We start from the raw sequence: 25,552 nt of genomic DNA, 5'->3' as shown, positions 1-25,552 counted from the left end.
TCAAATCCTATAGTCATTTTCAGAGCATTGTGCAACCAAGGAAGTGCTCTTGACTTTAACCATAATACTGAGCGCATTTTATATAGATAAGATGCGAAATAATAATGAACAAAGTTATAGAGCGTTCATGTAGCCACGTTTGCTGTGAAGGTGACAGCATACGGTGGGTACCAGACTTAAAAGTCCTAAGTTGATTTTTTACAGACAAAAATTTATTGTGGCACAAAACGCTCACACACACACACACACACAAAACCTCAACAAAGCAGAAATAAAATGGATTTCTAACGTATATCTGACGGCACATTTTGTAAATTTTGTAGATGAGGATTCAGTTTTTAACCTTTTGCAAGATAATCGAAATCCACTAATACTTATGAAAAGTTTATTTGATGAAAATCGGTTTAGAAATGGCTGAGATGTCCATAATAAAGTAAAAGGAAGATGTTCAAATAAAAGTACAACGGCCATCACATTTTGTTAGGACCTGTTTCTTTTACTTTATTTTGGATATCTCGGCCACTTCAAAACTGATTTTCCATTAAATAAACTTTTGATTCCTTTTAGAACTGCATGTTTTCTTATCAAGTCGTATAGAGCACGATGTCAACCGATTAAATCCGCGCACAAAAGCGCGTCGCGGTTAACTTTGCTGCACGATACATTTCATTGGTAATGTATCTGACATGTTTGATGGTAACGTATCTGATGTGCCGTTACCGTTCTCACACTATTTACAAAATATTAATTTTCTTGAGCAATTTCTGTTGTATGATTAATCATTTAAGTATTCAAAAGTACCGGAGCTTTGCTTTCATATAACAGCATACTTTTTTCTAAATGAAGCAAATTTTAAGTAACGTATCTGATATCAGCTCATCGTAACATTAGGTTTCCACGGCTTCGGATCAGTATAATTTTTTGTAACAAGAGATTCCATGAATAAATCATGGTTCCATGTATACGTGAAGTTGACTTTGTTTAATACATTGAATTACAGTGCTATGCGGCATTACTTTGATCTTCTCTCAAGGGTCTCCAAAAAGGGTAACGTATCTGTAATGACGGCGATTTGGCGACATGATATTAATGATCTCTTAGAGAAATATCAAAACATCATATTGTTATGTAATATTATTTTTCATTAAGGCACTTGAGGGGCAATGGAATGAAGCACAAAAGAGTTGATTTAAATGATACGTTAATGAGTAAGAACTTGTTATATGAGCACGTCCTCTTCTGCCGACATGGGGTTTTTAGGGTTACATCAAACTTCGGATCGCATTTGTAATATTATCCCGGGGGTCCCAATAGCTTTATTGATATTCATTTTACAGGTCTAACCTCTCGGATGAATTAAACTAAAAATGTTGATTTCTGTGGGACAAAATATCGATTTAAACTGTACGAACATGAAAACGCGAAAATTGCAGTTTTGCACACTTTTTGTGAGAATGGCCCATTAGAGACCAATTAGAGTCAACTGGAACCAGTTGCAGAACGACCAGTTAAACCAGTAGAGACCAGTTAAAAATTGTTTACTGGTTTGTACTGGTGTAACTGGTGCAACTGGAAACATGGGCAAAGACCAGTTAACATCTGGTTGTGGGGATTGGTTCCTATCAAATCCCATGTACTCGTACCGATTGTCCACTTGATATGCATTAGAGACCAGTTAGAGTCAACTGGAACCAGTTGCAGATAACTGGTTCCAGTTGAAATCAACTGGAACCAGTTGAAATTTCCAACAGGTGTAACTGGTTTTTCCTTCGGGGGGGGGGGGGGCAATGGGGGGGCGATCGTTAACGATTAACTGCATAATACTTGAATATGAGACCATTCTGAAGCAAATTATTTTCACACAATATAGATATAATGTACTCTTAAATGAATCCAACAAGGATTGGAACAATCATCCCCCAGCATTCCCACTGATCCCCACTGATCAGTTACCAGCCCAATTGTGTACCAGTACAAGTTTCTTCAATGGAAAACTCTTATATACTTATATTAGATTTCTTATCAGCCCATACTAAATTCTGCTCCACCTGGACTACGTTCAAGTGCAGATAACACCTTACTTCGTACCCAAAACCGACAGCAGAGCAGGGGACAATGCTTCTGCGACGGCTGCACCACGATTGTGATGGAACGATCGACCACAGTTTGTCTGCATTTCCCATCCCTTAATTGATGTCTTCAAGAAGAATCTTAAGACTTTCTTTTTAATACCAATCTGTGACTAAATTTTGTTGTGAAGTGTTGTGAAACCAGTCACTGACTGTGTAAGAGCATTATATAAATGATCTGGCTGTATTGTATTGTACGTGTATTGTAAGTTAACAAACTCCATGAAGAGTATTCTCTCTCTGCATAAAGTATCTTCCCACTTTACTATCTTTCCCATCTTTTTTTCCCCTGCAATCAGGGAAGCAAAGACTGCCAACACTGCTATACCTCGATTTAGATCTCACCACATGCATAATCACGTATATAATAAATATGCTGTACAGGCTTTACTTGAACTACGAGCCGAGGATAAACAAACAAAATGACGCCTTCTGACGCAGCAGGTTGTAATGCAGGTATGCCTTCCATTTTATAACGAGAAACCTGCTTCTGTATCGCAATGGAATAGGAACATTCATCCGGACTGTAAAAGAAGCCTTAAAACAACAAAACATTCTTCAGAATTCTCTTCTAAATGATTTTTAAACACACCCAACGTGCAGACAGGAGGCTCCCTTCGGCTATCTTTATGGTTTGTGCGCTTACATTCTGAATTCACAATGAGCACATTAAAAGTAAAAATATTGGAATCTGAACACTAGATAACACCTGGGCTGTTCCTTGAGAAGCCTTTTACAAAAGTGGAAATGTTTGTACAAGTTTGTAACTCTCTGTGCTCAGCGAGATAAGATGAATTTGACATCAGTATATGCTGCGAAATCAAAACGAAATTGTTACATATATTATGTTCAGTCAAAAATGTGTGCGCTTTTATTTTCGTGTTGTTTTCTTGTTGAGCTAAATAACAAAATTTCCATTTTCAATAACTGAAGTGATGGTTGTGGGCTGTGAGTACATACATCGACTGTCTCCGCCTCCTCTGCTAGCCGATTCCTGAGATTGGCAATACTCGTCAGCAGCTCCTTCTTCTTGTCCTCGTAATGTTTGCGAGCCTGCGTGGTGACCTCAACCTCCTGGCTGGCCTGGATCTTTTCACCCTGAAGGGAAAGAATCAGCACACAAGTTTAACTCATTGAGTCCCAGACACAACATATTTATGGTTTGGTGCTGTGTTCTTTAAATACAAACCACATTATATAGTATTTATATAGTATATCCCCCCAAAAGAAAAAAAAATACACAGAAATAATGTTAATAGCATCATCTGTCAAGCACTGCTCACGTACTAATGTGATTGCCACGACATTACGTGTAAATATGCAATTTATACTCCATCTAGAAGAGGGTGCATTTCAATGTCTTTTGTTAACCCATTAGTAGTTAGTAGGACTATAGGCCGGAAACACCCGAAACTGCCCGTCTTTACTCCCTGAAACGCCCGAAACCGCCCGTCCGCATTTCTATAGTTTTATGCTTTACGATTTTTATCGGTTTCAACAAAAGTATGTCAGAATTACTTCTGTGAAGCACCAGTCTCTTGGTGAGGTCATAATTAGGATTTTTAAACCAACATAACTTATGAAAAAAAAAATATAAACATGCACTGATCTTTTTTAAGTCATTTAGAAAGTTGTCAAAATTAGAGTAATATTGCTGTACCTTTGAGGGAGCAATAGGCCATTATGGACGAAATCTTCAGTTGCTAAAGGATTGAGTTTAGTACTTTAGCAATGATTGACAGATGACGTCATCGACAGATCTTGGTTCAACACTGTGTGTGGGGGGGGGGGGTGGAGTATCCCATAGATCTCTTGGAAAATATTACAAAATGACCATTAAAGCAGCACAAATGGCACATATTCAGATGTTCATTTGGCCATACAAATGAAGATCAGGACTCAGAAATCAAGAAAGTCAACATGCAGTTGCATTGCATAGGTTCTTAACCATTTCCCCAAAATTCAGGTTCTTTTCATGGGTGAACATACAATTAAATTTTATACATCAAGCAAGTACAGCAAGTAAATCCAGGGAATGACACACTAGACTATACAGCTGCTATTTAAAACCCACATCACAGAAAAATATCTGTGCAAAATTGGTACCTTTGAATGTTCCTACAGATAAATGGCACTATATAAATGCTGTTTTATGACCATCATCATCAAAATCAGACAAAAGCTAAGATCCTTGGCTGAAGGCATTTGTTCCCATCGAGCAACTGACTTGATTAACAAGCGGTCAGAAATCTAGTCATCCTTAGACTACAAATATTTCAACATGAACACATATCACATGTTACCTGCACACACTTGAAGATTGTAAAGTCAATCCATAAATTTGAATGCACTGGACACATAACCATTCTGTAATTTGTAAAGAAAAGCTATTTCAGTGCATTTGTCTCTGGGATGTGTGAAAAGGAGCATGATACCACCCGAACAGGCATTCAGCTGTCATGTGGATATGGCTGGACCAATCCTATGCTATTAAAAAAGACCGGATACAGTGTATTCTCGTTATAATGAACAAGGTTATAACAAAGTTCTTGTTATAATGAAAGTGGTCTTTACAAAATTATTGTTAAAACGAAGAAAACTTCAGGTCCCAAAATTATCATCTATATACTTTACTTTCGACTATAATAAAACATTGATATATATGAAAGAAAACTGCCTTCCCGAGGGCTTTGTTATAGCATGAGTCACCTGTACATTATTTGTTTGGTTATCACAAAACTTTGATATCACGAAAGAAAACTGTCAGTCCTTAGGAAGGGAGTTGACTGTATCGTTTTTCATGGTCCTTGTCATGACTGTCGATGTTGTATGATGTACCTCCAGTGGATCCAGTTGGTTGCTGATCTGCTGGATCGCTGGGTCGATGATATTGTACTGCTCGATGGCCTTCTTGAGCCGATTGCTGGCCTTCCTGAAGTTACCAGCTAGTTGATCGACTTTCTGTGTCACCGTGGTTAGCTGATCCTCGATCCGCCACACATCTCCATCAAGCTCAGCCAGACTGGCCTCTTGTTCCCCCTCAGCCTCCCCCTCTAGCTCCAGGACTTGCTGTTGTGGTAGGATTTTTTTTTTAAATTATCGCATGTTAGCTCCAGGACTTTCTATATAGTGTGAGACAAAATTTTACGTCATCACACTGATAGCTCTGGTACAGGACTTTCTGTTGTGGTAGGCAAAATTTCACATGATCGCATTGATAGCTCCAGGACTTTTTGTTGCGGGAGTAAACAAAAAAAAAAATTGACATCATCATATCTACGATGCAACAGAGTACATTCTTATCATGAACGGTGATGTGAACACATACTCAAATAGTTATCGATATATTGCCAATTACAGTGCACTCCCGTTATAACAAACACGGTTATAACGAAATTCCGGTTACAACAAAACAAAAATTTAGGCCGCAACGTTATCCACTCCATGTATGTCTATTGTTATTTTTTTTTTTCGGTTATAACGAAATTTCGATATACATGAATTACGAAAGAAAACTGTCTGTCCCAAGGACTTCATTATAACGGGAGTCCACTGTACAATTGTTGGGCTTGTGCCGAAAGGGTGGGTTGGGTGGTGGCGCGTCGCGTTAATGGGAACACCACCCTTCGTCCAAAGCCCCCCCCCCCCCCCGGTTTTGCCGAAAGGGTGCGAATTTAACGAATTGACTGTAGACCAAATAGTAATTAAACCAAATAACAATTAGACCAAACAGTAATTGGACGAAATGATGACTAGACTAACAGGTTATTAGACCAACCGATATTAAACAGTCTATTAGACCAACTGGCTGTAGACCAAGTGGTAATAGAGTGTAAACCGATCCGGACGATAGCCGCTTTGAAATGGTTGTTTGAAGGTTAAATATAAATTCAAAACTCGTCTTTTAATACTACACGAGAAAAAGTACCAACGCACCCTTTCGGCAAAACCGGGGGGGGGGGGGGGGCTTTGGACGAAGGGTGGGGTTCCAGTCAACGCGACGCGACCCAACGCTCCCAACGCACCCTTTCGGCAAAACGGGGGGGGGGGGGGGGCTTTGGACGAAGGGTGGTGTTCCCATTAACGCGACGCGCCACCACCCAACCCACCCTTTCGGCACAAGCCCAATTGTTGTACCATAAAATACCATGCAATAACGTTTTGTTCACATGAGATTGCCTCGAGTCTCAGCCTTACCTGGCATTGCAGTGATTTATACTGCCAGCTCAGTTCAATGCATTAAAATGCATCTTTTGAATCAAATAATTTAAGAGATCTGCCCTGGTTTCCAATTCTCTAAGACCTGGTAGCATGGGGAATCATGGGTGGCCCCATTTATTCGCTGCCCACTTAGGTACAAACTGTACATTTAAAATCCACGAATAGCATCGGTCAGCGAATACCTACATCGAAGTGCACACTCATGGGTACACTCATCAGTATACGCTCGACTCCAGTCAAGATTCTGCAGCAGAGTGTGTACTTCACCAATTCGTGGATCACTGAACTATGTACAGTTGTGAAGTGGAGTAAAGCTGTACACAATTCGTTGCAGGGATTCTCAAATAAATCCGAACCGGACCAGCCTTCTCTGCTCCATGAATGCCCATGCTACTTGCTGATTGTGTACTTTTTAACCCTAAAAAGATTGGGGGGGGGGGGGGGCTGAAAAAGCACCCCAAAACATTTTTCCCAATAAATCTGTAGCAGCCCTAGTCGTTTTCCCAACTGAAAAATATATTTTTACATGTTTTTCCGACATTTCTAAAGTATTTTTTTAAACTGCATATTTTTGTGATTTTTTTAAATACTCTAAAAACAGCATATTCTATGCATATTTTTCAAAAAATACTCTATAAATAGCACATTTTCGGGGGCATTTTTTCGAGTCTTCAGATGAGACGAATATTTTTTCTGTATTTTTTCATCTTCACTATAAACGTTCTTGTCAGTTTGTAAAAATACATGTACTCTAAAAACAGGATATTTGCGGGTATTTTTGTCAAATTTGAAATAAGATTGATATTTTCCAGTATTTTTTCAGCTGTATTATTAACAAACACATTAATAAAGCATTAAAACATGTTTAAAATTAAGAATGGATCCTTGTGGAAAAATTTAATTCAGTTGGTACTAATTGAAGTCACTTTACATTTCAACTAGCAAACTATTATGCAGGCCAGGTATGTATGTTCTCTTGTGTATGTGCTTGTTTGGGTGTGTGTATGTGTGTGTGTGTGTGTGTGTGTGTGTGTGTGTGCACGCGCGCGTATATGTGTCAGTTTGTATGTAAATAGTTTGTTTACACTTGAAAGCTATGTACCAGACTTGGCTTGCTTACCAGTTCATTCCAGATTAAAACCCATTAACCATAATACCAGTTGATTCCAGTTCGTTTCTACTGGTTTCTACTGGTCATTCATATTCATAAGTATTCAAATTTTCTTGGAATGGAAATAGATAAAATAGAGTTCAAATTGCTTTTATGATTACAATAAGCTTTGAGCTGTGTTAAAACCTTTTCTCACTATTATTGTTGTGTCATTCATAATTTCCACTTGTGTTATGAGGAAGAATTTCCTTTTTCAATGTCAAAAGTGTAATTTACTTGATAACCACGTTTAAAGCATTATAACTAAATGACCCTATATAAATGAGTGTGATGTGTCGAGTACCAACTAGGTATAGGGTGTAGATACATCTGTAGAATTATATAGGCTCTAAGACTAGCTGTAGGATTATGATTGTGAAAGGTTAATTTGGATATTGATAATGTCTTTCAGGTATGTACATTCTGTATGTGTTCTTGGATATATGCTCAAACATCAACATAAGTCAAGAAAATATTAATTTTTCTGTTCAAACTCGACCATGTAAAACCAAAAAAAAATATATATATATATATATATTTTGCAGTATATTTTTACTTCTTTTTTTTTTTTTTTTTTTTTTTTTTTTGCTGTGGCAGCATGACGTGTCAAAAAATATTCAAAAAATATATTTCTAACATACAGTTTTTGGCGTTCAAAAATTGTATGAAAAAATAAATCTTCAAAAATATATTCTAAGGTATTTTTGTATTTTCAGTTTATTTTTTTATACAAAAATATCGTAAAAATATATTTTTGGGGTGATTTTTGAAATATTTTGATGACATTTTTTTTTCTTCAAGCAGGGATGTTGCGACACAAATTGTCGCCCATCACAAATTGTCGTCCCCTGAAACAGGCGACAATTTGTGCATGGAGCTGACGGCACAAATTGTCGCCCGCCCTCGAAGCACATTTTTAAGGGGCAACATCATTCTTGACATAGTCATTGAAATACCAACACATAACTTACATGGCTACATCCATGCAAACAAGCCATGTAAAAAGTCACGGTGACGTTTCAAGGAAGTGCCTTTTCTCTCGGTCTCTCTCTCCTAGCCCGCCTCACCACTGAAATTGACACACCCATACTATTTTGAAATCAACGCCGCTGTGAAATCTATAAACACGTGCTCATAAACGTTGAAGGCATTTTCATTGCCACAGTAGGGTTGTGCTTGCTGCTGCCCAAAAAGTTCGTTCGCACAAACATGAAAACACAAACACAAACAGACACACGCATGCACACAGGCACACGTATACACACAGACAAACAAACCACTAGGCCTACTAGTCCGGGAGCCAGCGGGGGTCAGCCTAGCTGAAAAGGTTACCAATTTTTATGTATATAGCAATTTAGTACATATGCCCCTAAGTATGGAAATGCACGTCTGGCTGGTCATCGGTGGTGGGTGTGGCCAGGAGGGCCAAAAAAAGGACCCCTCAAAATTAGGCTAGCCTAGCTGGAAAAGTAACCCCATGAAAACCACTGGAACTTGTTCGTTACACTTACAGGATAAATGAATGACCATTGCCAGACGTTTTAAGTGGTGGGGGGTAGCCGCCAGACGCTCTTAAAGGCCCAACTCCAGCTAGGCTAGCCTAGCTGAAAAAGTAACCTCATGAAAACCACTGGAACTTGTTCGTTACACTTACAGGATAAATGAATGACCATTGCCAGACGTTTTAAGTGGTGGGGGGTAGCCGCCAGACGCCCTTAAAGACCCAAATTTTTCCAGCTAGGCTAGCCTAGCTGAAAAAGTAACCTAATGAAACCCACTGGAACTTGTTCGTTACACTTACAGGATAAATGAATGACCATTGCCAGACGTTTTAAGTGGTGGGGGGTAGCCGCCAGACGCCCTTAAAGACCCAAATTTTTCCAGCTAGGCTAGCCTAGCTGAAAAAGTAACCTAATGAAACCCACTGGAACTTGTTCGTTACACTTACAGGATAAATACATGACCATTGCCAGACGTTTTAAGTGGTGGGGGGTAGCCGCCAGACGCCCTTAAAGACCAAACTTTTTCCAGCTATATAGGCTAGCCTATAGCTGAAAATATAACCTAATGAAACCCACTGGAACGTGTTATTTACACTTACAGGATATATGCATGGCCGTTGCCAGACGTTTTAAGAAGTGGGGGGGGGGGGTGTAGCCGCCAGATGCCTTCAAAGACCCAATTTTACCAGCTAGACTATAACCCTGGCTGGAAAAGTAACCTCCTGAAACCCACTGGAACTTGTTCTATGTTTGTATCTCACCTGATAAACACTGTCGACATAGTATTCTGGTGTTCTTTCAGTAACTTTCCACACTTTTGAGCTATATGATCACCAAATTCACTCCTCAGATCATCTAATGATTGCTGTCAAGTGTTAATATTGGTGAAGTCCGACTACGTCAACAGTCAAAAAGTCAATGAACTAGGCCTATGCCATTTGAAAATCTCTGTAATCACAAAGTCGATATGTGGACGAGACATCACTTCGCTTAAGATGCCTTGTTAAATGGTGAATATTAAATTAATTTGTAAGCTTCCGTTTCTAATTCATACAGCACCAGCATACATGTCTGAGAATAGCGGTAAAGAAGATTAGAGTCTTTGGCAACAAGTGCAAAATTAAATTCTGTGCCTTATTTGCTAAACAAACGTGGTAGGAGGACAACGACCTGTTAGGCAATATGGCGGACCAATAGCTCTATATTATTAGTGTTATAGAATAAATGACAATGATGTAGTTCTGAAGCATACTTTTCATTAGATGCTTTTGCAATGACTCAATGTATACTTTTAATCGAACTAAGTATATATCCATGACTTGCTCATGAATTACGGCAGAACGATTCCGTGAGGAAAGTTTTCTGTCATGTCATTACGGAAGAAGTGAACGTGTCAATATTTTGCTATTTGTTCCATAATTATTTCTGAAGTGGTTAAATGTATTTTCCTAAAACATCTTTTTCTTTTATATAATACCTACGTTGCATCCAAATGCCTATTCGTTGAAAAGATGCGGGCCATGTATTCAAAGGTCAAAGATCATAGGTTAATGGAAGTAGGGCATACATTGTACAACATACATACATACATAATACATGTATTTAGTTTTGTAGTCACGACTCTTGCTATGAATGATGCCAAACTCTTCCCGCTCATACAAATGCAGCCGTTTCAGGGAAATAATTATGATAATGATTGGTAATGCTGAAGTGGTTCATAACATTCCATTGATACTATGTATAGAACAGAAAGTGAATTTGACAATGGTATAGGATATCCGCAATTTACTCTTTGACAGGTTCTATCATCCGATTAATAATGTATAAATTGAATATACAGTAGTCCCCTATTCAGTAACTACAGGTTAAGTTAGATAAGCTGCATTCATTTTGCACGCGACCATGGCGTTATAGCCAAAGATGATTGAATTCTGTAAATCTCTGTGTGCCTGCACAGGATTGGAAAACGAAACAACTTTCTGTGTATAGAACAACGAAACAGAAACTGGTGCATGCATTATCTCAGTCACTTTGTTATGCATCATGATGGTTTGCTCATTGCAGTTCCGGAATCTCAGCTCGAGGGACTCGAATTGATCCTAAATCAGTCGGCATGCGTGTATCACCCAAAACAATATCTGAACACAATTATAACTGCAGTCCTCCATAGTCTGTATTGGTTGTCGATAAGGGCTGGTATCAAGTTTGATTTTCATATTATTTACAGAACCGAAGTTGTATTTAATTGTTTTCATCGAAATGCCCGTACACGGTATGCGTATCTCAGTTAACTCTTTAAACCATAGTTGCAATCTACGTGCCAAGAATCTCATGTTTTCAATAAGCGTGAACTCCAAGACATGTCGTGATAAGGACTTTAAGACAATTGGCATCGTCATTATAAAACGAATTCCCCTTTTACAAGACACGTTTTAGATTTTAGATAGAAATATGGATTCGTTTGAATGCATTATACAAACAGCTTCTTAAATCCTCTTATATTTTGTTTTTAAGATATGGTGTATACTTGAGAAGTGTAAGAAGCATGCTCTTGTTTTAGAGGCTTTGAGTACTGGTAAGAAGCATATGTTATTCTTATAGATTATGTGAATAAGTACGCATTCAAGAACGTTTTGAATAAAACGTATCCAGACAACTGCATATCATATTTTCACCTCTTCCTTAAACATGCAGATGTATACTCTTGCCGAGAAGGTTAACTGTTTGATAGATATAGTGCTCACCTTATTGAAAAGGTAATTGGGTAAATTTTTGGTTTCAGTATATTATTCAAACACAACTAAGTTAACTTTTACATTAACATTTTCACAACTCACAAATTCTGCACGCACACACATTTCATGATTCACAAGATCCAAGTTACACTAATCCTACTTACTTTGCAGAGTGCAACAACAACATAAGTTATATGCTGAGCAAATAGGCTTACATCAGTTCGCACTATTCAAGGTTTAGAGTAGTTAAGGAACTAAATCGTACCCGATTTTGTGATGCTAAGTTGCACCTTGAGATGATGGTCAATATTGCCCCTGTAAAGGAGCAGGCAGTGACACTGACTTGCTCCTTTGAAGGAGCAATTTTGCAGCAGTCATGGAGCAAATAAGCACCACATAGGTGCAACATCATACCAATAAGGCACAAGGTTGCACCCTCAAGAGAGGGTACATTCTTGCATCCTTCGGGCATAAAGTTGCACCTAAAGGTACGAGGTTGCGCCTTTTTCAAGGGGGCAAAGTTGCTCCCGAGGGTGTAACTTTCACCCTTTCTTGCGGGTACAAAGTAGCATCCAAAGTTCCAAGATTGCACCCTCAAAACAAGGCACAATCTTGGAACTTTGGGTGTTTCTTTGCACAATCACGAAAGGATGTAAAGTTGCACCAAGATGTAAAGGCTACGGGGTGCAAAGGTGCGCCGAAAGGTAAAGGGTGCAAGATAGCACCCTCAAGAAAGGTGCAACTTAGCACCACTTAATGTGGGTGGAAAGATGCACCCTCACGAAGAGGTGCAATCTAGCACCACTTAGTGTGGGTGGAAAGATGTACCCAAGGGAACATTTTCGCCCCCTCAATAAAGGGTTCAACTTTGCACCCTCCCTGCAGTATTATTTTATACACACGTGAATTCCTTGTTCCTGTGAGCTACGTTTAATATAAGCGTGACCCAGTATTAGACACGTGTCAAGCCTTTGCAGACACAGAATTTTTTCTTCATATTCTTTAAAGGTCATTTAAAACAAATTTAAATATATATTTATTTCTGTTAAGTTAAGAGGAGCAAATGTGGAGATTATAACCTGTGATACATGTTACGGGAAGTCTATATTTTTATGTCTACTCGGTTTTTTTTTTTTTAACTACAAGGAATTACCTATGAGCTAATTGGATAAAGAAGCTGAGCATTCCTTTTTTTCATCAGTTAATGTCAGTGCTGGTGTGTTATTCTTGAAAAGTTGGCATCTAAATGTCCTCCAAACCAAGTACTTACTGTATAAAATTATATTTCTGTGAGTTACGTTTCTTATGAGCATGACAGATCTGTAGACACGTGTCATAGTGGTTACAGACACTAAGTTTCCTTTGCTTTCATTGTTATCAAGAAGCGATTTTGAACAATTTCAGATGTTCAGGTTTTTTTCTCAATTTCGTTACGAGAAGGCAATAATGATTTCATGTAAAATATGTTAAGGAAAGTTGATAGTTTGGTTATTTTATCATTACTCATCTTCGTCTTCTCAACAAGAAGATGATACACATGAGCTCATTTGCTAAAGAAGTTGAAGGATGTTTACTTACTGTCATAACATTTTGCATCTTAATCCCTCGAAACTAAGTACATGCAGTATTAGTTTATAGAAAACATAATATTTTTGTTGTTGCTGTGACTGAGCTTATTCATATGAATTTTAGACATGTTTCTCATATGTTTCTGTCATATGCTTTACTGAAGAACAGCAAATGTTGAGTTTATTGGCAAGAGAAGTTGATCATTACTTTACATTTAAGCTCATTGAAGTGCAGGAGCATAAACTTGTCTTGAAATATTAGCATCCAAAACCCTCCAAACCAAAAACGCGCAATACTAGACACGACAGGAATTCCTTGTTGTTGTGAGTTATGTTTCTTAAAAACACTGATTTTTTCTGCTTTTGCAGTGTACTATGTTCAAAAACACTCTTGAACAATTATCAGATTTCGTTTCTTTCTTAAGAGAAGAAAACGGTGAGGTAATGTGAAGCATGTTCCTATAAGTTTTATTTCGTTAATAAGTTTTCTTTACCCATCTCCTCAACCGTAAGGTGATATGGTACCTAAAAAGTCATAGGCCAAAGGTGTTGAGCTTTACTTCCCCCTTTTAAAGTAAATTTAAGAGCTGGGGCATTATTTTTTTTAAAGTTGGCATTTTAAGCTATGTACACCGAGGACGAGTCTTACTGAATGGATTTCTTGTTGCAGTAGAATTGTATTTTTTATGAGCTTGATGGAGTATTAGACAATTGTATAAAGTGTTTGCAATAACTGTTAATGTATTCCCTTTTGCTAATGTCCAAAGAGTTCATTTGCCAAGTTTTGATTGTCTTTTGTTTTAATCATCAGGGGTCTGTTTTATCATGGTCATAGAGGAAAGAAACTTAATTATAAAAAAAGCCTTCATATAAGAAGAGATACTGTAGGACACAATTTCATCAAAAGTTGTGATTTTCAACATTTCCAAAATGCAATTGATGAATATTTCTCCCCAGGGCACAGAAAGAAAGTAGTTTTTGGTCTTGTTTTTTTTTTCACGTCAGTATGTTATAATACCCCTGGGTTTACGCCCATCCCACCAATTTCCATCCGGATACTGTACCCGGCCCTGGTTTTTTTTTTTTTTTTTTTTTTTTTTTTTTTTACACTGCAAAGAAAATGAGAACACTGATGTTTGAGAAAAATCCCGACATGTTTGATTGGGCAATTCTTTTTTGATGTCTATCATTCTTTCCAAATAAGTTTTTTGGTTATCACTGAGGACAAATACAGATACCCTATTTCTTCTACCAAAACCACAGCACTGTATATTCTCATATTTCTACAGTATTTTGTCTCAACACTTGCCCTATTAATATTTCAAAGCATGTTTCCATGTGCGCTCAAGAAACTCCCCAATTAAAGGAGACCTCCGGGTGATTCTCAGATGTTTACATTTGTACAACTATGAATTAGTTATACTGAGGACAGAGTTTCAGAATTTGTGATAATTGGGATGAGGAATAAGAATATTTTCAAAAAATAGAGCAAATTGCAATGAACAAGGATGATGACATGGGAGAGTCACCATAAGAATGCATGAGTTGGGGCTCAAGGAAGCAGAACAAAAGAATAAGGCATGCATAGATTATAGACAGGTGAACTCGCAAGCTAGCGGTATTGTTATGGAATTACACTGCTATCATTTCTGAAATATGTGAACCTTATAGCTGGTAAAATTGTGTCTTTGAGAGTGTCTGGGGGCTACGCCCCACCACTTAAAGCGTCTGGCAACGGTCATGCATTTATTCTGTAAGTGTAAGAACAAGTTCCAGTGGGTTTCATGGGGTTACTTTCCTAATTTTCAGCTAGGCTAGCCTAGCTGGTAAGAGTTTGGTCTTTGGGGCGTCTGGCGGCTATTGTCTGGCAACGATCATTCAATTATCCTTTGAGTGTATCACAAGAACAAGTTCCAGTGGGTTTCAGGAGGTTATTTTTCCAGCTATATATAGGCTATAGCTTAGTCTAGCTGGCAAAAAAATGGCGGCTTCCCCCCCCCCCCCCCCACAACTACCATTTAAAACGTCTGGCAACGGTCATGCATATCCTGTAAGTATAAAGAACAAGTTCCAGTGGGTTTCACAAGGTTACTTGTTCAGCAAGGCAAGCCTAGCTGGAAAAAGTTTGGTCTTTAAGGGCGTCTGGCGGCTACCCCCCCACCACTTAAAACGTCTGGCAATGGTCATTCATTTCCCAGGTCGAAAAACCAGTTGACAACTGGTACTGGTACCAGTTGATTCCAGTTAAGGCAACTGGTTTCAATATGGAAATTGGAATGAGTGACTAGAAATCAACTGGTATCAACTGGTATTTGTCCAACTGGAATCAACTGGTACCAGTTGTCAACTGGTATCAGCTGGAATCAACTGGGATCCAGTTGACAAAATTAATTTGGTGTTGTATTATTTGGTGTATGGGTGTTTGGTGTATGTCAGAACATTGTTAATATCTAACCTAACATTATCCTACAGCTAGTCTTAAAGTCTATACCTACAACTACATTTAGGCTTAGCCTGCATCCTAGACCTAGTTAGTACCAGGGATGTTTCATTCATATATATAGGGCTATATTGCTGTAATGATTTAAGACATGGTTGCCAAGTAGATTGAACTTTTATTATAAAAATATGAAAATACCTCATCAGAGGGACAAGTTGAAATTGTGAATATGTACGGCAATAATATTAGATAAATTTCTAATGCATTTCAGACATTTCTGAGTTTATTCATATCATAAAAAAGATAAATTTAACAATATTTTCTCATTTCCACGAAGATAATTTGAATAGCTTATGAATATTCACAAGCTAAAGGACCAGTAAAAACCAATAGAAACCAACTGGTATCAACTGGTATTAGAATTTCAATGATTTGGTGGGTGTTAATGTGGAATGAAGTTATAAGCAAGTCCAGTCTGTTACATGGGTATCAAATTGTGTAAACTAATTTGCACACACACCGAAACACACACACGTGCGCACACATGCACACATACACACACGCACACATACACACACGCACAAACTGGTCAAAATACAGTCTGTCAGTTGAAGTGTCAACTGTCTTATTGGTTCCAGTTTCATTTAGTTGAAGTCATTAAGAGTCCAAGTTCAATCACGTCAAATGTTTGTTTAATTGTGTTTTGCTTACTTTTTAATTCAATGTTATAACTAAGTTTTGTTATAACCTTTTAATTCAGTTTTAATTGATGAACTAATGGAATTAAAATAGTAGACTTCAGCTTGTGTCAACTGGTACACAATATGAGATATGAACTGGTATCAACTGGTACCCGTAGACTTGTATTGGTTTCAACTGGTAAGCAGTGCAACTTCAACTGGTATAAAACTGGTACCATTAAGACTTCAACTGGTACCATTAAGACTTCAACTGGTACCAGTAGACTTGTGCTGGTTTCAACTGGTAAGCAGTGCAACTTCAACTGGTATAAACTGGTACCAGTAGACTTGTACTGGTTTCAACTGGTAAGCAGTGCAACTTCAACTGGTATAAACTGGTACCAGTAAGACTTCAACTGGTACCAGTAGACTTGTACTGGTTTCAACTGCCGGTAAGCAGTGCAACTTCAACTGGTATAAACTGGTACCAGTAAGACTACAACTGATATCAGTAGACTTGTACTGGTTTCAACTGGTAAGCAGTGCAACTTCAACTGGTATAAACTGGTACCAGTAAGACTTCAACTGGTACCAGTAGACTTGTACTGATTTCAACTGGTAAGCAGTGCAACTTCAACTGGTATAAACTGGTACCAGTAAGACTTCAACTGGTACCAGTAGACTTGTACTGGTTTCAACTGGTAAACAGTGCAACTTCAACTGGTACAAACTGGTACCAGTATGATTAAACTGGTATCAACTGGCACCAGTACATCTTCAACTGGTATCAACTGGTTTCAGTAAGAATTGCTTATTTTGTTACTGGAAATTTGGAGTTACCTTCTGATTTCAACTGGTACCAGTTGAAACCAGTTAAGACCAGTTAAAACCAGTAAAGACCAGTTAAAAATGCTTACTGGTTTCTACTGGTTTCTACTGGTTTTTCGACCTGGGTTATCCTGTAAGTGTAACGAACAAGTTCCAGTGGTTTTCATGAGGTTACTTTTTCAGCTAGGCTAGCCTATCTGGAAAATTTTGGGTCTTTAAGGGCGTCTGGCGGCTACCCCCACCACTTAAAACGTCTGGCACTGGTCATTCATTTATCCTGTAAGTGTATAACGAACAAGTTCCAGTGGGTTTCATGAGGTTACTTTTTCAGCTAGGCTAGCCTAGCTGGAAAAATTTGGGTCTTTAAGGGCGTCTTGCGGCTACCCCCCCCCCCACCACTTAAAACGTCTGGCAATGGTCATTCATTTATCCCGTAAGTGTAACGAACAAGTTCCAGTGGTTTTCATGAGGTTACTTTTTCAGCTAGGCTAGCCTAGCTGGAGTTGGGCCTTTAAGAGCGTCTGGCGGCTACCCCCACCACTTAAAACGTCTGGCAATGCTCATTCATTTATCCTGTAAGTGTAACGAACAAGTTGCAGTGGTTTTCATGGGGTTACTTTTCCAGCTAGGCTAGCCTAATTTTGGGGGGTCCTTTTTGTGGCCCTCCTGGCCACACCCACCACCGATGACCAGCCAGACGTGCATTTCCATACTCGGGGGCATAGGTACTAAATTGCTATACACATAAAAATTGGTAACCTTTTCAGCTAGGCTGACCCCCGCTGGCTCCCGGACGCGTGTTTTTTTTAGACGGCACAGATTGGGGAAACTAAAAATCTATCGGGGACCCTATCACTAAACCTAACCCTAATCCTAATCAGGGGCGGATCCAGGGAGGACCGCAACCGGCGCACGCCCCCCTTTATTTTTTGTTGAAACAAAAGAAATAAAAAGAAAAAAAATGGGGGAGGGGTGCGTGCGCCCCCCTTTAATTTTGTAAACACGCCCCCTCTTTACGGAATTCCTGGATCCGCCCCTGCTAATCCTAACCCTAACCATCAAACCCTAACCCTAACCCTAACCCCAATCCTAACCCTAACCCTAACCATAACCATAACCAAAAACCCTAACCCAACGTTTTTCCCATAGGTTTAACACACGCCATGCCCCAATCTGTGCCGTCTTAAAAAAAAACGCCTCCCGGACTATACCACTATACAACCACCACACATGCACAGTTTCCACATATTGTATTATTTATACTCCAAACACACGCACACACACACAGCTATGCGCAAACGCATGTACCTACACAAGTCACATAATACGCACCTACTAATCATACACAGCACATACCATGCAGCCCCCCCCCCCCCCCACCGTACACACACACACACACACGACAGGGTACGCATAACTTACCAGCCATACCCACCCCAACAAAGCAAAACACCGGAGCAACCACCCCAACCACACAATTAATTCACAATGCATGGCCGACGACAATTTGTGCAGCCACCTTTCATTTTGCCAGCACAAATTGTCGCCATCGACAATTTGTGACGGGGCAACAATTTGTGCCGTAACACAGAGAGCTTCCAAATGAGTCTGCATACTCCCTAGCCTCCAGAGTCCGGGCAAACTCCAAAGGGCACCCTCTACGGAGTGACTCACAGTGTTGATGCCACCGATCCTGTCCTGCAGCTGTGATCGCTGTCTCTGGGTCCGCTTCCTGAGACCGTCGTTCTCTGAAATGATTTGCTGCAGACGTTTCAACTCTTCTCTGACTTGCTCCTGCTCCCGTGTCTTGTCACTCAGCTCCTTTTTGGTGTCTCTGTAATACATGACCCAGAGCAGAATGTCTAGACCAATAAATTTGCCTCTCGTTCGGCAGTCTGTTAAAAGGGCATTTTACCGGTTTTTTATTTTTTTTATATGTTGTTCTTTTAATTCTAAAAGACCCAGGCGGTGCAAACAGAATCAAAATTTCATAACGATTAAGTCCGTAATTTAATGTTAAAAATGGAACTTTTTAGGTGAGAATTATGCTAATGAGCTGACGAGCCCGGATGTTATGATGTCACAGGTGCTCTCACTGTATGATTACAAGTGCTTGCATACGCGTGCGTTAATTCGTATCGAGTAGCAGACGACGCTTAGGCCTAATTTACCTAGTAGGCGGCGCTTGTGTACTGTTCTATCCATGTAGATATCTCAAATTTCACTGAACCAAATCGCACCAAAATTACAGGATATACTTCATAGCATATTTCAAAGTATTCTCTTATATTTGAACGAAATCAGTAATCGAGAAGCATCAATATTGACGTCGACTTTCAAGTCGTCACTCAAAAAAAAAAAACTCACTCGTCGCGAGAGATCTTGGCGAACGAAAGATGCGCAATCTAGAACTGAAGTTAGCCGACTAGTACTGTGCGAACGGGGAATTTACGCGAGAACTAAACTCAAAAGTGTAATGATTTTTGCGACTTGTGTGATACAGGAACTACATTTTTCATTTAACTTACCACAAATAATTTGTAAATTTATTTATTACCCCCGATTACTTGAGAGATTTGTCTCATGATATTAAATGGCTAACTTCAGTCTGTGCGTGCGCAGCAGGTAGGTAGGGCCTGGCCGCAATCACTCGTGTTAGTCGTAGAGCAGATTATTTTTTAGCGACGCCGACAGGAAAGTCGACATCTACACTTACGCTTCCCGACATGTGATTTGTTTCCAATTAACGTGAGCTGTTGGATATGAATCATAAAGTATTTCCTGTGAGTTTGGTGCCATTTGGCAAGGTGAATTTTGAGACATCTACATGGATACGGAAGTACGCTAGCACTATACCTACACCAGCGCTGGGATCGCGAAGCGGCGACACTGTGTTAGAATCTACGTGGTCACGCCACTCTTCCGAGATATGGGTCCTAGTACGTAGGCCTACTGAAACAAACTGTTAGATCTAACATTAGTCCTTGGTGTAAATAGCACCACTATGACATTTATCTCGACTACAAAACATCGGAAATCCATAAAGCAGATACCTTACCTGAAAAATCCAGCACAGGAACAACAGTGCCTGCAGGACAAGGGTCCAGATCCAGATCTGGAGTCTGGACTTTCGTCTGGACTTTCTTCAAGTTCTGGCAGCAGGGGTATGTAACGTTACGCTGTGCCTTATTAGCGCTGTGCACATAGGGCCTAAAGTACTGTTACAGCTGCAATGTCGACGGTGAGTGAGTGTAGGGCCTACTCATCAAAACTTGGACTGCCACGTAGAACCTACTCCTTGACTGCTCAGTAGTCCTAGTCCTAGTTCTAGCATTTCAGAGTCTATGTGTACTGGGTACTGTTTTCATCTCACTAAGCGTAAATCGTGCGTGCCGTAAGAGAGTCTATCTACATTTGGATTTAGATTCACTCAGCCCTCATCTACGTTAGATAGTTTGAACTGGCGAACCATCGCTTGATAATCATGATCATCAATGCGTAACGTTACTTACACACAGTCTTCTATGGGCAGCACGTTCGGATAACGATGCCAATTTCATTTTGCATATCTGGAATTTCCCCACAAGATTTATCTAAATAAAAAGCTGTTGAAGAGATTGCTTTTAAAGATTAATAGATATTGTTTAACATGTTTATTATAGCTCCATATTGCAATTATACTAAATAACAGCTTTTGCAGTACTTCGTGTGAGATTTCATCAGTACATTGGCATTATGTAGTTCGTCTTGCTAATGTCGGAGTTGTGCACCAAGAGCACCTGTGACGTAGGCCAAATTGTGTGGATCGTTCCATGGCTTGCTCGTTTTCATTTTTTTCAAAAAATCATTACAGGCTTATCCTGGGTTTTACAAACCTCTCTTTCCAGTAGTAGGCATCAAAAAATGTAGATTAGAATTATCAGACAATTAGAAAATGTCAGTACAGTTTTCTTTTAAAGGGATGGTATAGTTTTGGTTGAGATGGGGATTCAGGTTTTAACTTTTTGTGAGATAATTAGAAACCACTTATATGAAATATTTCAGAGCATACGATTGTAAGAGGAATCAAAGGTATATTGGACGAAAATTGGTTATGAAATGGCTGATATATAAAAAAAAAAAAAAACAAAGAGGTCCTAATGAAAGATGGGCACCACCTTTTATCAGGCTCACTAATAATGACCATTCTCTATTTTTAAGAAAACTTTGGTCCTCATCCGCACCGGATCTGACCATCGATGTTCCCCCGAAGGATGTGGGCCTCCCTCTGCATGCTGGCATAGAACCTCTGCTCTGCCCCGGCGTAAACCGGGTAGCCAGCCATAGTGAAAGCCTCGCGGCAGTTTGGCAGTGGGGTGTGGCGGAGGAACTGCCTGGCTTCCTGACTCTTCTCGATAAGAAGGATGTTCTCTACTCTCCGCTACATGGAGCATTTATATGAAATGAGAGCCATATCATTAATCACAAAAACACCATTAGCAGTCAATATATCAAATCTTAAAATGGTGACGTAGTATAGTCGTCAACATGCTTGTGTACAATTTACTTAAAGGGATAGTACAGTATTGGTGGAGATGAGAATTGGGCTTTTAACTTTTTGCGAGATACCAAGAAAACACTTATGATATAGTACAGAGCATACCATTTTAAGAGGAATTCAAAGTTTATTTGATGAAAATCGAGTGTGGAATGAATGAAACATCCAAAAACAAAGTAAAACAAAGCGATCGTAATAAAGTGTGGGTCCCACACTTTATTAGAATCGCTCTTTTTTGGATATCTCAGCCATTTCAAAACCAATTTTCATCAAACAAATGTTGAATTCCTTAGAGAATTACATGCTCTTTCATATTTCATAAGAGGTTTCTCATTATCTCACCAAAAAAATGTTAGAAACCTGAAATTAGGTCTAAACCAAAACTGTACTATTCCTTTAATCATTCTATGGAAATTACTATCAGTGGATCGTTTTCAGAAGCACAAAGTATGTTTATTAAAAAAACAACAACAAAAAAAAAAAAAAAAAAAAACCAATGACTGCTAAATTTCACTAACAGTGACAGCTATAATATAGCTCTTAATTAAATGATTGACCAAGAGCAATCAGTTGAATAGTCACTCACTTTTCCCTCAGGCACCACTTTACCTCTCACTGGTCATTAGTGTACCAATGAGGGGGACACACAACCGCTTGTCTACACTAAGCTGCATTGCAATTCTGTGAGTGGTTCAGTTAGCTTACTGAGCATGTGCTGGCCCTGGAATCTTGTGAAAATGGCTGCTGCAGCATTGAAATCACGTCACCATTCTGCTGCAACATTGAAATCACGTCACCATTTTGGGACAGTTTCCAACAACATCAACTGATCAATTACCCAAAGAGGTATTGATCGGCAAATAAAGATTATTAAGCCATTATAGTTTACAAACTTAATTCAACAACACTTTCTTGCATTTTGTCATAATATATTCTCTTAAAAGAAAAAAAAAAAAGACTCCTCCTCTTCCCCTTCCCCCCCCCCCCAAACAAAAATAAAGTCCTCTGTGATCCACACCTTTGTAAATCAATATCTTGTGGTTCCATTCCAACCAACAATGACTGTAGCCTTACAGTAAGTCTCCACCAGTGAGTGAGGTAAAAAGAAGATCTTGCAAATTATTAACAAATTGCCCTTCATCAAAGAAAATAAGAACTGATTTAGTGTTTTAGTAGTGGCCATAATAAAAATCATAGGTACACATACTCGGCTGGACTTGAACCAATGACCTCCTGAATGCATGAGAGGTGTCATATCCCTAGACCCGCACTTCTCAGCCCCTTTTAACCAAGGCCCACTTTGGCTCCTAAAAAGTGTGTGGTTTTTTTTTGTGCTTTTTTTTTGAGGCCCACTTACATATATAGATTATAATTAGGTGATCCGAGTATCCTCCATTTGGAGCATTTTTCAAAAAATTGAAAAAAAATGGACAGACGCGTGCGCGCGCGCACACATACGCACGCAGAGCTCATATGCAATAGAAATTTCCCGTTTTTTCACACGGATCGAATGTCTAAAATGTCAAGAAATAATTCTACCAAGTTTCAAGTCAATCCGACTCAATATGACGTCATGCGGGCCCGTCAAAGTTGAAATTCCGCGCGCGCGTCAATGGCGATATACAGTGCAACTCAGTTTGCCAAAAACCCAATTTTCAATCCGATTTTACTCGTCAGGATGGACGGTGACCCCCCCCCCCCCCCCATTTTCTTTACATATTCTGAAAGCTGATGAGTTGTACATGTCATTTCATGGGTTGGCGACGCTGGAAAAATTATTAAAAGATATCAAATTTCTTAATAAATCTTTAAAAAGTAAATTTTTAAAATGACGTCATCAAATTTCAAGTTTACTCGAGCGTATCTCACTTTTCCTTTGCCGATTTTCACTCAGATTTAAGTATGTTGTAGCTTATTAAATTTTCTTTCATAAGTGTATATCAACATTTTTATTGGATGACAGCATCACCTCGTAAAAATGGATTGAAAGTAACCTTGTCGAATTTGACCAGTTTACGTGTTATCTCTATGGAAGTGCAGTTTTTCTGGAAATGAAAATTGACATGACTATCTTTTTCGAGCACTAGCTCACTTATCCTTCGGTGAATTTCTCCCAGATTTTAATATGTTGATACATGCACACACATGGACCTCGATAGAGGGATCATTTTGTATGTACATTTTCTTCTGGAAATGAACAATGACATGACTGTCTTCATCGCGCACTAGCTAATTTATCCTTCGGTGAATTTCTCCCATACAGATTCTAATATGTTGTAGATGAAACTTTGGGCTATCGTTCGTGTGATCCATATTCTTATTGAAAGTCAGAATTACGTCGAAAGACCTGGTTGAAATTGACGCTTTGCTTCAATGTCGGGAGATATGTCTTTCTTTCTGTGACTTTCTTTGCAATAGCTCAAGAAAAACACGCCCTTTCACCCCCACATTTTGCAAATGCTTAGTCCATGTCATGCACGTCATTTCATAAAATAACAATTAATTCATCAGACACCGTCTTTTGTAGGTACATACCTGTCCTATCTTTGCCATATTTTGCACAAGTATAGACCATGTAGCATGAATCATTTCATAAATAACAACTTTTTGCTCAGATGCCATGTTGCGTGTGCAAAGTGGGGCCAAAGGTCAAATATACTTCATTCTGCATCTTCGTTAGTGCATACGGAATTCGGTACCAAAGATGGCAGGTCTGACTCCCTTTTCTAAATGAGAATCCAAACATCACAAGGCCAATGTCCCCTCAACACAAATGAAACCGGTATGGTCATGCCTATTGGGATCAGGACGCAAATAATTGATTTCAGAATACATCAGATCACCTAATTTGTCAGTGTTGACAAATTCCAAGTCTAGTTTGTTTGTTTGTTTGGTTTTTGGTTTTGTTTTGTTTTTTAACATCACGGCCCACTAGTGGCAACTGCAATGGTTGAGAAGCTCTGCACTAGACTACCAAGCTTCCAGCCAACAACCAGTGATGGTTGTGATCTTTTGTTACGGCTACTACAGTGCTCACCCGGTAATTGAGAACCACTTTAACGGAACTCAGCTTAAGTGCAACAAAACTCGATGTAACAAATTTTCATGTGTTATTTCCACCGCTTAATCGGAACCATAAACCACTTTATCAGGACAAATTCTTGCTGAAACACTTCAATTGCCTATCATTTATGTCTAAGAATAATATGTAAATCCTCAGAAATAATCACAAGGATTTCATTTCCTTAACAGTATTATTTTCTAACCAATTCCGGAAACAAATTCCGATTGCAGAGTCTAAACAGTTGCCGTTACGCGGTAAGACGTGCTGGCGGTCACATCGAGCATCACATCGAGCGTCGTCAGCTTCTACTCCCGCAGCGGCACTTACCACCCTCGAGTCACCTTTCCCATGTGTGGCCCATACTCTCTCTCTCTCTCTCTCTCTCTTTGTCCACAGTACGCATGTAGTGTGTGTGTTTGTATGTGGCAGGCAGTGTAAGAAGGAGGCATGAAAATGAAAAAAATGTGTCCGTCACATTATGCGCAATCAGTGTCATCGCGTAATGTGCATGTTGCTGGCTCTCTCTCTTCGTAGATAGAGTCACAGGCATTGTGACTTGATATGTACTGTGAACTCTAAAATGGGATATTTTGTGGATCAAGTTAATGAGCGAAGGTTTGTTCCAATGATGTGGTGTGTCTTTTTTATCACCGTTTTGTGTCTGCGTGTTGTAGCATGTGTGTACTTGTTGCTGTGGT

At 39.2% G+C, this 25,552-nt stretch overlaps 1 protein-coding gene across 1 annotated transcript in view; it reads right to left on the bottom strand.

Annotated features, from left to right (window-relative positions):
• Positions 1–25,552, bottom strand: part of LOC140230573 (structural maintenance of chromosomes protein 6-like) — a 35,209-nt gene that overhangs the window by 3,229 nt on the left and 6,428 nt on the right. The window contains exons 5-8 of the mRNA XM_072310715.1: positions 21,477–21,673; positions 18,928–19,087; positions 4,968–5,198; positions 3,090–3,227 (exon numbers count right to left, since the gene is read on the bottom strand). Of these exons, the coding sequence (XP_072166816.1) occupies positions 3,090–3,227; positions 4,968–5,198; positions 18,928–19,087; positions 21,477–21,673 (726 nt within the window). The remainder of the gene's footprint in view (positions 1–3,089; positions 3,228–4,967; positions 5,199–18,927; positions 19,088–21,476; positions 21,674–25,552) is intronic.

This window comes from Diadema setosum, chromosome 7, assembly GCF_964275005.1.
Source record: "Diadema setosum chromosome 7, eeDiaSeto1, whole genome shotgun sequence".
NCBI lineage: Eukaryota > Metazoa > Echinodermata > Echinoidea > Diadematoida > Diadematidae > Diadema > Diadema setosum.
Note: the sequence above shows the minus strand (reverse complement) of the source record. Positions and strands in the feature narration are given on the sequence as shown.